The sequence below is a fragment of the Carassius auratus genome, chromosome 5 (assembly GCF_003368295.1).
Source record: "Carassius auratus strain Wakin chromosome 5, ASM336829v1, whole genome shotgun sequence".
Taxonomy (NCBI): domain Eukaryota; kingdom Metazoa; phylum Chordata; class Actinopteri; order Cypriniformes; family Cyprinidae; genus Carassius; species Carassius auratus.
In genome coordinates, this window is record NC_039247.1 from 8,177,156 (window position 1) to 8,195,818 (window position 18,663).

Consider the following 18,663-nt stretch of genomic DNA (forward strand, 5'->3'; position numbering starts at 1 on the left):
ATGAATCGGAGAACACATTTTTATTATTTTAGTTTACAAAGACATTTCATGCAAAAATCAAAAGAGCACAAAAAGCAGACTATAACAAAGTGAAAGGGCTGTAAAACAATTGTAGAAAAGCAGCTGGGTGTTTACTTGTATTATTTTCTGAATCTGATGTACAGAATGTGCCATGCTATTACGATGTGTTTGTGAATTAACTGCAAACCTCAGTTACAACGATACCTCAGACGCTGTGGTATTCAGTAGTTTAAGATGGTGCATGGAATTTAATTAGAACAAAATGTAAGCTTATTTTATTATAGTTTTACAGTAGATCAAAAATAAAAAAAATAGGGCTTTTCTTAGAATATTGAATTATATCTGAAAGTGAAAGATTTCAAACATGTAGTTTCGGCAATCGCCAATTATTGGTAAGTTGTACTGTAGTATGTAAAAAGTATTTGTTATTTTATACTATGAATGTGCAAATATCGATATGCCTCAAACAGAACAAACAAATGACAATCATGTAGGCAGAAACAGAACATGTGAAAGTTAAGTAATCAGTATCGTTAAAAATCACCTGTCAGTAGTCAAATATATTTATGGAAAATAAATTCAACCATGAATTTATATATATATGAAAAGTGACCAAATGTTCTTAGTTTATAGGCAGACCTTTAGGATGTTGGACGGATCACTACCTCATCAGGACTGTTTATCAGAGCACGACTAGTTTATCACAAAACCTTTCTTTGCAGACGGCACCAATTACCACTTACACTTCTGTTGTGTTTTCTTCTTATAGAAGAACTTTGTGAAAATGTGTGAGATTTGTATAAAAATGTGTTTAGCAATAAATGTTTTATTTGTACTGGAGATCCTGGGTTGTTGTAAGAAGAATGATTCATTTTGTGTTTTAAATTGCAGGTTTCAGTCAGTAGATGGCAGTCTCAACTGGCATCATTGGTTCTATGAGCAAATAGGCCACTGCAATTAAAAAAACATATTTATGGTAATTTACTTTCATAGAGAGAGAGGTATATGCAGTTGTTTGCTTATATATAGTCAAACCAACAATTATTCAGACATTGGATATAATTTTTGATATCACACACACACACACACATATATGCATGCAAACAACTTAAATGAAGACAAATACTTAAATACAGAAAATCTTTCGTTTTTATCTCTAAAGAGTGTCTTTCATTATATAAAGTTGACTTAAAAATCATCTTAAAAATAGATTTATTTTAGATTTGTAAGTATGTAATTTAGTTAAAACTATAATAAGATTGGTTAGATGTTAGTAGAGGAAGACATCATTGTTACTGAGATGCACCTGCGCGTCCACTTCAAATTCACTTAGACCCGGTGCTTCAACGCGATTGGCTAGCGCTCCGTGGTGGGCAGGGTTGAATATGTGTATGACGCATGTGATTGGGCAGTTGACCTGTCCGTTAGATCAAAGGCACCTACCTGACACTTCCTGCACATGAATGTTTCGGCAGTATGATATTTGTGTATCTCTGCCATATTTGTGTACATCTCTCGCAAATGTGTTAAACATGACGGCCTGACACACTGAATTGGATCATACGCGCAGTTGAGGAAGTTTAGTGGATGACTGGAGGCAAAACGTGATTGTTTCTTCTCATTGATTCAAGATCATACAGCACGGAGATAAAAGGTAGGCAGACCAGATTTGGACTTAAGTGATTTAATGGACGAGTCGATGGTGTATTGATTAGGAACAGTCTGTGCACGTCATTCATTAAGACGGGTTAGTAAAGGTGAAAGGTTACAGCCCTGTGCGCGTGACCGCGGTGATGGTTAATATGTTGCGAGAGGCGTGTGCGCGCACGAGACTCAAATCCCGAGAGACGGCAGCTCGTGCCTGTCATCTATAATGGACATGCTTTTTGTTAATATTTCTGAGGCAATTATAAAGAAATATTTTTTTTTGTAATATGTCGTTTTGCATAATTTTGTAAATTCAGTTATATAGTGAGTATTTGCATATGGTGTGTACAGACTGTTGCTTTGGGCGTAAGAAAAGCACATTATAAATAAAATTGTATTATTTGTATTACTGTAATATCTCTGAAAGGTTAAATGGCGCAGTTGTATCTCTTGGTATTTCTGAAGAAGGGTAGAGGAGAATTTATTTTATTTGCTTATCTACTGTGAATATTTGTTGATTTAGTTAATAATAATAGAAAAAAATATATGTTTGTAAGTAATACTATTAAGCTGATTAATGTAAATAAATAAATATTTTACAAGGTTATTTTTTTATATAAAAAAATAAAAATAAATCCCACTATCCTCACTTGCAAATATATTCACTTGGTGTAAGATGTGCATAAGAAATGCATTTAATACTGTTAATAATATATTTAAATTCGTTTAAAAATTATAATGTTATTATTATTTAAAAACCTTTTACATTTATATATCATATTTAATATTTAGCTTTTTTATTATATGTATTATATCATAACAATTTATGATATTGTTTTATGTTTTCAGAGATATTGTTTAAATATGTGTTTTAATATTAATACATGATGCAAATGCCACATGCCCCTTGGAATTAAAATGTTTTTTAAAATATATGATAAACAGCATATGTCTGGTCGGTCTGTTCAAGAGTTCCCTTGTAAGAAAGGACCATTGTAGAGTCATTTCAGAATCAAAGCAGCTTTCTGTTGATGGAAAAGGCATTGTTTGCCCAGATGCTGAGATGCAGTGTCTGTTGTACTGCTTGAAATGCAACTCATGCACTTGCAGTGGAGGCAGTGTGAGGTGTGTGGAATTGATCAGGATGATACTTGGAGTAAGTGAGAAGGAATTGAGCTGAATCAAGCTGCTTATTCCTGATGGCTGAAAGCCAGAGCGTCATATATAAGCAGTTCCAGCATAAAAACAGGTTTCTCAATGCATCAGGAAGGAAGAGTACATGTTCATGGGTGTGCAGTTATGTCAGAGCAGTCACATATTTGTACATCTTGAGTCGTGCAGTGGGGGGTAAATGAGGGCATCCCGGCCCCCTGCAGCTGTCTGTACGTCTGACATTACACAAGCATTGATCAGGAAACTTCTGCCAGCAGGTCATGTTCACAAGACTGTATTTATATCTCTCTCACACACTCTTCACGTAGCACCTACTGTCATTTCTGAACTGTAATATCTGCATTCACTACTCCAGTGCGTATCATTGAATTACAGTACTTGAAGTCCTGGTTGTTGTTCTTTTATGTTGCTGGGAACAGATTTTTAAAATGTATTTTTCTTGTATCTTTTCTTTTTCCTGTTAGTTTGCTGATTTCAGAAAGATATTATATCTTTCCTTTGACATTTTTAGTTTATAAAATATTCTAAATGATTTTAAATAAATTTGGTGCTTTTGGATTTATTCATAAAAGTATCCTGATTTAAAAAAAAAAAAAAGTGCACCACAAAAAATATGAGGCACCACAACTGTTGCATAAAATGATGAAAAATGACAGTAAAGACACGTTACAAAAGATTTCCATTTCACATAAATGCTGTTCTTTTGAACTTTCTATTCTTCTGTGAATCCTGAAAATGAAAGGTACCACGGTTTCCACAAAAATATCCGGCAGCACAACTGTTTTCAACATTGTTAATAATCAGAAATGTTTCTTGAGCAGCAAATCTGCATATTATTATAGTTTCTGAAGATAATGTGACACTGAAGACTGGAGGAATGATGCTGAAAATACAACTGTGCATCACAGAAATAAATTATACAAATTATACAAAATGCAAATACAAAACAGCTATTTTAAATTGTAATAATTTTACACAATATTACTGTATTAACTTGAGTTTGATTGAATAAATTCTTCCTCGGCATGCAACTGTGAGTATAAGAGACTTAAAAAAAACCTTACAGAGCACAAACATTAATTTGTTCTTTTTTCAGACAAATAAACATTTTAAAGAATGATGTAAACTTGGGAGTGCAGTTTTGAGGAAACGTTTATCTGTAAAACAGCTGGGAACTTAAAGAGGAAGTGTAAGTAAGTTGTTGATCTTTTCAGTTTGTACAGTTAGTCCCTAAAATCCAGTCTGACCATCTTCTGCTTACAGTACAAACCACAAACCTTCTGAATCAGCAGGAGCCCAGAAACTGTTAACAGATGCTGTCTAATCAATGCTTTAAACATGAAAGCGACAAGTTATGCTGACGTGGAATCAGTGGCGCTCGTTTCCAAGAACTTTATTAATTAAAGATAATACTCAAGCAAGCGCTTGCATGCCTAAAGATCTCTTGTTGTATGTGTACAGTGAGAAGAGAAATAAGGACATGAACTTCTGAGCAGTTATATCTCTATCTCTTGGCCATTTATCTGGCCACTTTATTTGCTGCTTGAATTGATATTTGTCTGTTTTATTTGTGCTCTTTGGTCCGCTGTGTCTATATTTATGTAGGCGCGAGCATGTTTGGGACATTTGAGACATGTCCACCTGGTCAATTCTGCTATTCTGGTTATAATAGCAGCCCTGTTTCTGCCTGTCATTAATGTGACCATTTTATCATGCTACTGTATGAGTAATTTAAAATGTGCAGTACAGTGATTTTTTTTTTTTGTATAATTTAAATAACTTTTTATTTTGCAACTACACTCTTTGCAAATAAAAATGAAAAAGTGAACATTTGACAAAGCAAAAGATTATTCTAGCAAATGAATCAGTGTGACATCAGAACAAAAACAGTGCCAGAGTTGGTTTGATCCTCCCTTGAGTTAAAAATTAAATGACCCGAAACAGTATGACTAATTAAAAAAAAAAAGTAAAAACTGACATATTATTATAATGAAATAACTGTTTGTTTTTTTTATTGTAAAATGTTAAAAAATGACTTTTTCTGAGAGTGATGTTTCTCATCACTCTGTCCTGCTCAATAACTGTCATATCAACTTTCTCTCCCTCTCATTCTCGTTTTCACCTCTGTTCTCCTGTTTTCTCCTCTAACTCCCTTGATGTTTGATCTGGCGTGTTATATGCCATTCGATCCATTAGAAACGCTGAGTGTGCTCGCAGCTGCACTGATGTCATGCACTGAATCTCAGATCAGCTCTGCGGTGCATCTGAGGACGAGTCCACCGCCTCAGCCTGACTCCATCAGTATTCCAGACATTTGATTAGCTCTGGGATTTTCTTTCTACTACTTTTATCTACACAGCTTCACACCTGGCCATTGGTTTGTACATATTGATTAGTCAGCATTTAGAATGAACACAATGCCTTTCCTAACAATATGATGCATATTAAATATATGGCATACATGCAATATGCACACATGTGCATTCTTTAACTAGCGTTTAGTTTTAAGTTTCATTGTTTTTTACTTAAATTTTATTGTGCTTTTGTTATTTTTTATTATATCTTTACAATATTATATGTTTACAATATTTGATATTTCCGTTTGTTTAATTTTAGCACTTCAATTCATTAATTTTAATCAGTTGCAAGGCAACATTTCAAATTTTTATTTCGGTTATAGTCATTTTAACACAAACTTATTTAAATTAGTCCAGTGCAGCATTTCTAATGTTTTATGTTTTTTATTCACTTTTAATAATTTAAAAATTTAAGTTATTTCAGTGAGCCTAGATGCCGAAGCAAAATGTTAAATTTGTTTATTTAAATTTGAGTAAATTTTTGCACTTTAAACTCATTCATTTCAGTTATTTTGCAAGATTACATTTATCATTTTCATTTAAGTTTAAGATTTCCATCTAATATTTGTATTTTATTTTATTTCGGCTTTATTTCATTTACCAAAAACAATTTAAATTGGTTTTTGTAAGTTTAATAGGTTTTAACAAAAAACACAATTTATTTACAGTCTGCTTATGCATTGTTCCATTCTTCTAAAACAACGTTTTAGTTGTTTGACCCCTAGAGTCAAAGTATGCATTCACCTTGAGAACTTCATCTTTGTTTCCAAATGCAATGACTTCAGTTTTTTCCTTGTTTAACTGAAGAAAGTTCTGGCACATCCAACTATTAATTTCATCAATGCATTGGCAGAGGGAGTCAATGGGGCTGTAGTCATTTGGAGATAAGGCTAGGCAAATCTGGGTATCATTAGCATAGTTTGATAGGGAATTTGGTTCTTTCTCATTATTTGACTTAGTGGGAGCATATACAGGCTAAACGAGAGTGGTGCAAGAATTGAGCCTTGTGGGACTCCGCATGTCATGGATGTCCACTTAGACGTATGCTCTCCTAGACTCACATAATAGCCTCTCCCTTCTAAGTATGACCTGAACCATTTGAGTACCATCCCAGAAAGCCCGACCCAGTTTTCCAGACTCTCTACTAGTATGTTATGATCAACAGTGTCAAACGCAGCACTGAGATCTAGCAATACCAGCTCTTGATTATTAAGCAAATATCATTTATTATCTTAATAAATGCTGTCTCTGTGCTGTGATGCAGTCGGAAACCATATTGAAAATTGTCCAGGTTTAAGGATTTGTTCAGATGATCAAAAACTACCTTTTCTATAATTTTGCCTATGAAAGGAAGATTAGATTTTGGTCTAAAATTGCTCAAAATGGTGTTATCAAGATTGCTCTTTTTCAGGAGGGGCTTAACAACTGCTATTTTCAGGGAGTTTGGAAATGTCCCAGAGAGAGTGAGGCATTAACCACTTCTAAAAGATCAGCTTCTAAGCAGTTAAGCACACTTTAAAAAAAAAAAAAGTACATTTCCATCACCTGCTTTCAGGTGCAGCAGCATTTACTACAGAGCCATAGTTCTCTGACAAGCTATGCAAAATCACATTCATAATCGCAGACTATATAAGCGTAGGATTATTAAATCAACAAAAACCAAAGTTACTCCAAACTTCTGTGAGGTGATGTGTCTTCTTAAACAGAATAATTAAGGCACACAATATTTCATTGAATTCTAAGCAGTGATAATGGCTATGACGATTACCAGTACATTATAGATGTACTTTATTATGATGAAAATTATAATAAGAAGAACTCAGATAAATCATATATTGCCATAGTTGTGTGTCTGTTAGTCACGTTGAATCAATGAAAGCAGTTAAATCTTCAGTTTATTCAGCAGCAGCTAAAGGCATTTCCAGTATTTTTTCTTTGGGTCATATTTGGATTTTCAGTTCGAGAGTGCCCTTTGACCTTCGGATGGAGATTTACTGCTGATCACAGGAGTGTGCTTCACTGAAAGATATGCATGACAATCGCAGCTTCTGCCTAATCACGATTTTATTGTCTTTTCCGATTTAATTTAGATTAATTGTGCAGCCCTACCTTTAAACGCTGCCCAAGATGTTGCAAAGGCACGTGTAGAGTGTGAAGGAATAGATGAGGGACGCGTACGCATGTAAACACAGCCACTCTGTTGTCCGTGCACACCAAAACATGCCTTCCCGTTAGAACAGTCTGAAAATGCAAAAGGGTTAAGGAACACTGCTGTCAGTTCCAAAAAAAGTTATGCTTATAACTTCCCAGTGTGCAGGTGGAGGTCCTAATGGAACTCCTTTGAGGAGAAACTGACGCTATGACCAAGGTGCTAGGGCTTGCATGCAGCAACATATGACTCTGATCTTTGTGTATTTATTTTTTATTATTCACAGGCATTTTTGGATGATAACCCGAATTGTACTACTGCTGTTGCTGCTGTAAGCTTCCTCAAGAGTCACAAGAGAGCCACATAACGCTGAGTGTGACCTACCCGAAGCCTCTTTATAACTCTCAGCATTTACCCTTTTCTCTCCCTTTTCTGGCGTTCAGCTGAGTCAGCCAGGATTTTCCTAGTATGCATCCTCATAGAGGCATTGAAACCCACCATCCAGCAGACTGAAGCATCTTGCATGATGCAGTCCATATCGGTATACTATCGCGATGTAATCAAGACTAAACATCTCGCTATATATCCTGAAGATCTCTCTTCAGCAGCAAGCTGCACAAAATATCGTCACGTTCGATTCAACAAGCAAGAATGAGAAGGAGATTGAGATGATGTGCTTAGGGGTAATTATAGTTGAAGGCACGCTTCACGAGGTGACAACTTTGTAATTCGATTATCTGTCAATAGTTTTCCACTAGTGCTTTCAGCACTGCCTCTGGCGGTCTGGAGAGAAAGGAAATAGAACAGCTCTGCTCCATATCGCGGTCCTGATCACCATGTCAGATTTTTGACAATGACCTTCTGACTGCACATTTTCCCTCACATATTATTTTAGGGAGTCTATGTTAAAACTTTCTCCAAGTATGACATCCAGGGTGAAGTATTCCTACTGTGTTCAGGGTTCAGTTTCCCACCGCAACCGTCAAAGCCCATTCAGAAACTCACAACCACAGCCAGCCGGCCCACATTCCAAGTGGCTTGCTGTTGCCATGACGATGGTACCTTGGAGACGAGTTTTGTTGGAGGGATGAGAAAAACAATTGCTCTGTTGCCAAGAATGATCCCTGGGATAAAAAATTAAATCAGTTCTGCTGTAAATGTCTCCATTGAGGGTGGACGCCGTTTAATGTCAAATTGCGATTTCCTATTATCATGTCATCCCATCATCCATCTGGTTTTCAGTGCTCAGTATATGGGTTTGTACTTGATTATAATAAATGTTTAAGGGGATTTTTTTCTGGATCGGTCCAGCTAATATGCATGCACATTTTGAACTCGACATGTAAAGTTAATTCTAGGGACTTAGAATTGCTACTGCCCCTTTACAAATAACCGAAACCAACCAATTAATGCTTATTTCACTTTGTAAATCCTGTTGAATTGAATAGCAAAGTAGTAAAATGCCTATTTCACCTAAAAATTTCACTACCATCCAAGTGTTAACTTATCACTGAAATTTCATGCAACTAAATGTACTTCTGTTGCTGCTGCTATATAGAAACAAGTATAACTGGATTGCCATGCAGACTGCTGGTAATATTTCTAACTTTGCGTCTTAATTTGTTGTGTGTTTCTGCTATTAAAGTTCACTAAACTAGCAATCTGAAAAGCTATGAATACTGCTGCTACAGCTGCACAAATGTATTTAGAATTGCTATACGCATCTTTATTAACAAGCAAACGCAATAAAAAAATGCCTATTTCACTTAAGAGTTACTTACCCCATGTTATCACTGAATTTAAGCAACTTAAGTACTTTCTGCTGCTATATTAGCAACAATTTGACTTCCTGCTGCTAATATTATTTCTAACATTGCTTTTGAATTTCCTATGCATGCTGCTGCTATTACATTTGCTACATGTGATCTGAATTACTATGCATACTGCTGTTACAGCTGCACAGAGGTACTTTTGCTAAGCCCCTTTTAAATAAATAAGATGCAAGTGATGCTTATTCGCTTGAATTAACATACCTGATTCTTTGGTTTCCAGCATCTTTTACTTATATGAATGCTTTCCAGCAGTGACTATATGATTTTGAGATGCATTTTTTCACACTGGTAGTCTGCGCATGATCTGGTGTTTTATTTGTACCCAGAATATGGTGAGATGAGCATCATGGAGCGCTTAACTCTCCAGCAGTGTGCGTTTAATTCATACTCGACGCCAGAGGGCGCTCTTGCGCTGAAAGTCATGTCAGGAAATTCCTAATATGGACAAAAGCATTCAGCTATAGCTGTATGAAAACAGTTATTTTCACAGAAAAACAGAAACTTTTGGAAACACTAAGACATGATTACGACGATATTTGGTTTTTCAATTCATCCCCAGCAGTGAACAATGCAGTGCTGATTGACATAGCATTTATTACAGTATAGAAACTATTCTACCTTATTATGTGATAAACAGTGTTTGTAGTATATAAACAAATCATTGTTATTTGTTATCAACCAGCAGTTATAGATTTCTAAGCCAATTCAAAGATAGAAATTAGAGAAAAATTAAATTAGCCTATACTACCAGTCAGAAGTTTTTGAACAGTAAGCTCATTCATGTTGTTTAAAGAAGTCTCTTCTGTTCACCAGGGCTGCATTTATTTGATCTAAAGTACAGCAAAACAGTAACATTTTAAATATTTTTACTAGCCTATTTAAAATGGCTGTTTTCTATTTGAATACATTTCAAAATTTTATATATTGAACATCCTGGATCTGTTTTTTTTCGCTCTTCTTTATTCTTTTTTTATGTATTATAGAAGTATCGGATCGGGACTCTGTATCGGTAGATACTCAAAATCAAATGACTCGGACTCGAGGGCAAAAATAAACCTGATCGGGACATCCCTAGAATCTACTGAAGATATTTGCATGTTTCAAAATTTTTCACCACCCGGCTCTTAATTTTATAACATTTTTTTTATAATTTTCTATGATGATATGTCCACCACCTTGGATAAAAATTTTTACTAAGCTCATCACACTGCATTGTGGAATTACCTTATCCATAAAAATATAGGCCTAAGCTTGATGCTTCTATGGAATTTGACCAAAAACGGTTTTAAAAAACTGACAAATATATGTGTTTTCCTATTTGAAAGTTCTCATTCAGCTCTGACTAATACAGAAAATGCGCTGTCTTTCTACCTGATAAACTGGTTTTGTCCAGTTACTGTGTGTGTTTTGGGCGATACTAGTTTTTAGAGTCATCTCTGAGTCATTTGAATGTGCAGTTCCACCAAGTGTGTTATCTGAATATTTAACTTTCTTCTTTAGCGTGCAGTCTGGATTGAGTCTGTATGTTTAGAAACATTTCAATATCATGAGTCATAATTGCCTTTTATGCATGCTGTTCCAACTTTCAGTATTGGCTGAAAGGTCTGTATTGTTGAAAGCTTGCTGTTGTGTCTTTCTGGAGTGAGTTTAGCGCTGCATAGTGAGCCGTGTAATTACAGCACTTCACAGCTGCTTTAATGGACATGAGAGATAGAGGAGGGATAATTAAAGAGACTGAGGGTGACAAAAAGGCATGTGATTGAAGACAAAGGGGACAACTAACACACAACGGAGGGGACACGTGTCTGTCTTTAATATTCAAATATATCTTTGTTAAAGGAACTGCAGGATCCTGAGTCAATGAGCTGTGCGGTTGTTCTTTTTCTTCTAAATCTTTCTTACCTCCTTTTTACCTCACTGTGACTAGACAGATCAAGTCCGAACACTGAATATGTGTCACTGATGTGCATGTGTCTGCATGTATCTGCTTGATGCCAGAAAGTTATGAAAGTTCAGTTGTATGTTTCTTACCTGATGTAGTGAACAGATTCATTATAAAAACAGTGTCTCATTACTAACTGGACATTTCTCAGAAGGGGTGTCGATATTTCTTCAGCTCGAATTAGTGAATATAAAAGTTGTTTTTTAACAAAATGTGATGCAGTAAAAAGTAAAATTGTATTTACTTGAATGTAGTGAAGAGAAGGTAAAAGTTTCCCTAAATAAAACTACTCCAAGTACAGCTGTACTTAAAGTACTTAAGTACAGAAACAAAATAGAAATACTTAACCAAGTAAACTTGTGATATTTCAACATTTTTTATTGTTATGGAAGTGATGGTTGTGATGTGTAAACATTGATTATAAATAAGTTTTGATATAAACTGATTGGTACAATTAAAATAAATTTATGGTGGTTTATCTAAATATTTAGATTACAATACAATACAATAAAATATTTAATAAAAGTGCTCTATTAGTTTTAACCAAAATCCATTCTGAGACTATATATGCTATACTACAATATACATTTACATTTAGTCATTTAGCAGATGCTTTTATACAGAGTGACTTACAAATGAGGATGATGGATGCAATCAAAATCAACAAAATATGTTTTTTTTTTTTAAATAATATAATATAATAAAAAGAAGACAGATAGATTAGAAAAATAATAGAGCAAGCTAGTGTTATTGCACTCTTTTCAGCTCATTAAAAATTAATCTTGCTGCTGCGTTCTGGATGAATTGTAAAGGTTTGATAGAACTGTTTGGAAGACTTGCCAAGAGAGCATTGAAATAGTCCAGTCCAGGGCAAGAGCTTGAACAAGGGCATAATCTTCTTGATGTTGAATAAAGCAAATCTGCAGGACCGGACAGTTGTATCAATGTGGTCTGAGAAAGTCAGCTGATCATCAATCATAACTCCAAGGCTTCTAGCTGTTTTTGAAGGAGTTATGGTTGATGTGCCTAACCTGAGGGTGAAATTGTGATGAAACTATAGGTTTGCTGGAACCACAAGTTCTGTCTTGGCAAGGTTGAGGTGAAGGTGCCGTCATCCAGCAAGAAATGTCTGTTAGACAAGCTGAGATGCGAGTAGCTACCGTCGGATCATCAGGATGCAATGAGAGGTAGAGTTGAGTGTCATCAGCATATCAGTGGTATGGAAAGCCATGTTTCTGAATTACAGAACCTAATGATGCCATGAAGACAGAGAAGAGAAGTGGTCCAAGAACTAAGCCCTGAGGCACCCCAGTAGTAAGATTTTGTGACTTGGACACCTCACCTGTCCAAGATACTTTTGAAGGACCTATCTGATAGGTAAGACTCAAACCACTGGAGTGCGGTTCCCGAGATGCCCTTTGTCAGTAGGTTTGATAGGAGGATCTGGTGGTTAACCGTGTCAAAAGCAGATTGAAGATTTGGATTCCGCTCTTGCCAGTCTTAGGGCTTCAGCAGCTCAGAGCAAAGCAGTCTCGGTTGCATGTCCACTTCTGAAACCAGACTTGTTGCTGTTAAGGAGATTGTTCGGTGTGTTTTTGCAATGAAAGGAAGAAGAGAAACTGGTCTGTAGTTCTCTAAAAGACATGGGTTGAGGTTGGGTTTCTTAAGTAGTGGAGTTATACGTGCCTGTCTAAATGATGAGGGAAAAACAGCAGTGTGGAGGAATGTGTTAATGATGTGAGTGAGTGCAGGTACAACTTCAGGAGAAATGGGATGAAGCAGATGAGATGGAATAGGATCAAGCAGACATATATCACACTATACAACACTATACTTATACTACACTATGTACAACATTATGCTATACTATAATACTACACCATACTATACTATAATACTACAATACTATACTGCTCCTACTCTTGCTCTAACTCTTAGTCCTACTCCTACTATCACTATTATACTACAGTGCAATAAGTATATTTTCTGAACATGTTGGCTTAAGGATCAGGCAGGGTTTCATGCTCAATATAAACCCCTCAAATGAAGTTCGTTCTTGAAGCCTGTATTGTGCGAAACAAAAAAATTGAGGCTCCCACTCTATTGGAGTGGTCTAAGTGAGAGCGGGAAATAAACTAATGTGTGTCTCCTTGGAAACACTTAATAGCTTTCACACCCGCTCTGAGTCCAGATGGCGTCTCAAACGGGTGATGTCAGCCCGACTGTGAAAGAGAGCTCGACTGATGCGCTGGTGATCCTCTGTAATACTGATGTGTGAGATAGTATTATCACTGACTCGTGGGGGATTACAATGGCTGATATTATAGGAGACGCTTTCAGAGGATAATCGGACAGCTCTGGTGTGAGAGAGATGGAGGGGTTTGGATTGTGGTGTTGAAAGGGTTATGAATAGGAGAAGAGAGAAATGTGAGCTGTCTCAAATACAGATGATTGGAGAAGATTTTGTGATTCACCCTGATTGTGTACTGTCCAGGGTCACACACTGAACATACAAAACGACCTCTCAAACTCACGTATGTGTTATTTACATATAAAGCAGATAAATAACTTAATGGATGTCTGAAATAAAGCTCTTCTGGTGAAGTAACTACTGTAGTACATACAGAGTCATTTGTAGTTTTGAGCTGCCATCTTGTGGTATGGATGGGTGTTAGGACAAATTTGTTTTCAAATGTGACTGACCAAAATATTAACATTCTTAACAGTTCCAGCATATTGTTTGTATTTTTATGTGTTTTGTTAAAAGTTTGTTCATTATATTATTTATATCACAGCAATCACTATCAATTATGCTTTTGTTGGTGAAATTAGTCATGACATTTAAATTTAAATGTATATTTTGTTTTATAATTCTGTTCAGTGAACATATTTTGATCATGCATTAATACACTACCATTCAAAAATATGGGGTTAGGTTGAGTTTGTTTTTATTTGTTTGCTTTTTGAAAAATAAATACTTTTATTCAACAAGGAGGATGCATTAAATTGATCAAAAGTATAGAAGACATGAAAGAATCCTGAGAAGAAAATGCATCACTGTTTCCACATAAATATGATGCAGCACAGCTTTTTTGAACATTTTATAATAATCAGAAATGTTGCTTGTGCAGATCAGTGTGTTAGAATGATTTCTGAAGATCATGTGACTCTGAAGACTGGAGGAATGATGCTGAAAATACAGCTGTGCATCACAGGAATAAATTACATATTAAAATATATTCTAATAGAAAACAGTAATTTTAAATCCAAATAATATTTCACAATATTGCTGTTTTTATCGTATTTTTAATGAAATAAGTGCAACCTTGGTGAGACTTTTGAGAAGCATTATTAATCCTACAATCCCCAGTCTTTTCATTGTTTTTTTTTAGCTCTCCATAATTTAAAGGTTATGTTGTGCTGTCAGATAATTTTTTTGATAATAAGCCAAAAACTGTGGATTTCACCTTGAAAAACTTTCATAAGCTACTTTTAATAAACCTCATCTGGCCACTAGAGGTCTTCACAAATCCTCTGAGTGCTTTGACTTCAGAAACCGGTCAAACTACACTTTATATATACAGTTCATTAAAAAGGCCATAACCTGGACTTTTTTGTTTATTTTTATTATTTTAATCAAAGATTCTTTCAGTTTAATAGCATAACAAACGGTAAACTAGATTTTCTGTAGAATTGATGAATCATGTTCATCAGGCTGAAGATGCTGATATGTAAATGTGGGTGGTCATATGTTAATGAGCACATGATGCATGATGATTTCTATAAGCTGTTTTTTTGTTGTTGCTTTGAGTTCTCTGGTTTGCCTGTTTAAGTGCTTAAGTAAGCATTGGACTGGTTTATTTCAGAAAGGATGCAGTTGATGCTGCTGGTTATCCTTCACACTCATAGCTGCTTGTAGATGCACGTCGTTTTCTGAAATGTTTATATGCAAAAGTCAGAACATAGTAACAATTCAGTAGCTCCAATAGTGTTTTATGAGGTCTACTTGATAAAACTCTCACAGTTGGAGCTGAGATTAAAAAGCTTTCTTTTATAGCAACATGTCTGTCATTGCAAATGCAGTTTCCTGATTCTCAGACCAAAAGCAGGGACACATCGCTAATCACAATTTCAGATCTCCAGCTGAGCTTGGAGAACTTTCCCAAAACCCATTAAGTGCTCTGACCACTGTGTGAGTGATCTGAGAGGATTTCCATTGTAAAACTCACATTCTTTCCTTTTTGTTGCACTCTTTCCCGGCCGGGCGGCTCATCGGTCACTCAGGTATGCAGGGACTTCCTCTGGCCATCTTCGAAAGAGCGAACCGAATCCCCGTGGACTTCCTGAGACATTTAGCATCAGTTTCTACATACACATGGATCGACCACCTGTCAAAGGATTGAACCCACATGGAGTCAGACTGTCTTATAAGCGAATGATATTTTATACAGTATGTATCTTAATATTTTGATGTCACTCTCTGTCTGTCTTCAGGTATGGGTTATTCGTCATATGTGGGGTTGCCCAGGCGTCTGCACCCCATTGGCTGATTCACCAGCATGTACTGTAGAAACGGCCTATCAGATGGCACCAGCATTAGCTCCGCCTCCTCTGAGGTAACTGCTTCTCCTTTCTAAAAAATTATAATATTAATATATAAATTATAATAATTCTAATATTAGAAAATTATTAACGGACAAATAATGATGTACACATTGCCTTTAATCAAGGGGTCATCTTTGGAAATAAAATGTACTTATTTCAGCAGTATGACATTATTTATTTTAAGTGTAGGAACTGTGACTAAAACCATAAAATAGTTTTCATTACTTGAAATAACTAATGTTTTCTGAATAGGACGACTTTGTTGCCAAAGCACCTTTTCTCATTTTCATTTAGTTTAACTTTATGCTAAAATATCTCAAACTAAAACAGCAATAAAAATAAATAAAAGCTATACAGGCATTTTCTTTACTAAAAAGGAAACTACTTTTTTTTTTTTTTTAAAAACACACAACATTACTAAAACTTTAACTAAAATGAAAAAAAGCTAATTTGAAATATTAAACTACACTAGATTATACTAAAATCTCATTTTTATGAGAAATTATACCGTATATGTGAACACATACGATTAATTAAAAATCCATATAAATTACTGAAGCACACAAAATTGCATCATTAACATAATTTCAGTCACACTGTAGATGATCTTGGGAGTCTGGAAAAGAAGTTTATCACACTGAGCAAACGATGGCAAAAACATCTGTAGGAGAAATACACATTTTCTGTCCATCTATTAATATAATATATAATCTATCTATTAATATCTATCTCTAACATAGTGTTCTGTATTCTTTGCCTATTATCTACTTGTATTCCCTTTTATTATTTATTATTATTTGTTAGTTTGTAAGCTGCTTTGGATCAAAGCATCTGCTTAAATGACTAAATGTAAATGCAAAATAATAAAAAATGGTTTATATTTACAAAATACGTTTGGGTTGATCACTGAAAACATTGACAATCTTTCTAATTGTACCTTTTGTCAATTAAATGAAGGTAAAAGGCAGTTAACAACCCACAAATCTTAGATTGTTATTATATTTTACAAAACGTCCCAACTTTTCTGCATTTGGGGTTGTAGTTAGAATGATTAAATGTTATAAATGTGATTCCATTGAAAACCCTAGTTTTGGGTTTGCTGAGACTGTGTAATGTTTTTGAAAGAAGTCTCTTTTGCTCACCAAGGATGCGTTTATGTATTTATGAAATATACAGTACAATTTTTTTTTTTAATATCCTATTTTCTATCTGTATATATTTAAAAATGTAATTTATTCCTGTGATCAAAGCTGTATTTTCAGCATCATTCTTCCAGTCTTCAGAAACCATTGTAATATACTGATTTGCGGTTTAAGAAATATTTCTAATTATTATCAATGTTATATTGTATTTTTGTGGAAATTTAGCATTTATTTAAAACGTGAATGTCTTTACTGTCACTTCTGATCAATTTAAGTCCAATACAATCCATGATCGTGTCCAAACCTCGGTTTTCCATTGTGCATTTTTATGGTTAGACCGTGGTACTTCTTTTGATAAGACTCGTCTCTTTTTAATTTTATTATTTAGTTTTTGGACATTTGCACATCCAGTGCATAAGATCATAAGACGTTTGCCTGTGCGCTCTCAGACGTGTCCTCATGCAGATACTGTTATCATCCGATCAAAGATCCAGGAACGTTTTCATGGTTTTTCCAGAGTTCTGCTGAGAAACATAGACCACGTCTGCCATGAGAACCTCACGCTGACCCGACTACTTCTCTTTTCCATGGAAAGAACTGTGCTGATTCTTTTTATTTTTATGATCGGTTCAACTGTGGCTGATGGTCAATACATGAGCGCCACACAAGAATAACAGAGGGATAATATACAGCCATTATCACAGATGAAACCCCAGACAGCACAATTAGTTTATGAATAGTCATTTCTTGCATCCCTGCTTCCTCTCTTCTCTCTAATTGTTCTTGGGTTTATGAGCATCTGTAATAATTCATGCTTGACATATTGGTGTCTTTCTCATATTCAGGGAAGTGACAGCTCTGTGTCTGTGGACGGCCCGAGCGCTGACTACACGAAGAGCTACGATGCTGTCGTGTTCGATGTGCTGAAAGTGACACCAGAGGAGTTTGCAGTGAGTAAAACTGTCAGTGTTGAAATTGATGCATTCTCAGGTGTAAAAATAAGACGGATCTAGATCGTTTGTCCTGTTCTGTAATGATGCAGTCTTTACAGAACAGCATATAATCTCTCGCACCACATCCCTGTGGACACAAATTAGCTGTGCTGTTCTGTGGAGTTTGATGTTGTTTTAACCAGGACCATCTCTTGTCCTGGTCAAGCTGGTCTGTCAGCTGGTTTTATAAGAGTTTTGGGCACTTTTCAGCCAGTGGAGACAAGATTAAATTAAATTAAAAAAGAAAAAAATATTTTCTTCTTCTTTTTGCATAATTAGGTTTGAAATGTTAATTATTATTAATTTAAAACTAAATAAAATAATAATGTATTCTTTTCTTTGTTTTTAATGTTTTTGTATTTTTTTGAATGAATCTTACATTTTATTTTTTCTGTTTAATTTTGTATTTTTTTAGCAGCAGAAATATTGTATAAGTATTATATATGGATATGTATTTGTGTGTATGTATGTGTATGTATATATATATATTTTAGTTGGTTTTAATACATTTTAGTATTTTTTAAATATTTTATATATATATATATATATATATAGCACTTTGAAACTTTCTGATTACTTACGGATAAAGTGTGTGTTTGTGTATACTTATTTATTTGTGTGTTTGTTTATTTATAGACAACATATATTTATAAACAACAGTATACATGTGATGCTTTCCTTCTTTTCAGAACGGTCTCTGGATCTGGAGTGCACTTATAACACATTAAAATCAGCTCGGAATAGATCTGATGATATATAATGCTTAATAACCTGAATGCTCTGGTGATTTACAGTAGGACCTG

General features: G+C 35.0%; 1 protein-coding gene across 1 annotated transcript in view; it reads left to right on the forward strand.

The window, feature by feature from the left end:
- Positions 1-1,447: 1,447 nt before the first annotated feature.
- Positions 1,448-18,663, forward strand: part of LOC113073341 (ras-specific guanine nucleotide-releasing factor RalGPS1-like) — a 105,894-nt gene continuing 88,678 nt past the window's right edge. Inside the window, exons 1-3 of the mRNA XM_026246268.1 lie at positions 1,448-1,675; positions 15,616-15,737; positions 17,714-17,818. Of these exons, the coding sequence (XP_026102053.1) occupies positions 15,681-15,737; positions 17,714-17,818 (162 nt within the window). The 5' untranslated portion in view covers positions 1,448-1,675; positions 15,616-15,680. The remainder of the gene's footprint in view (positions 1,676-15,615; positions 15,738-17,713; positions 17,819-18,663) is intronic.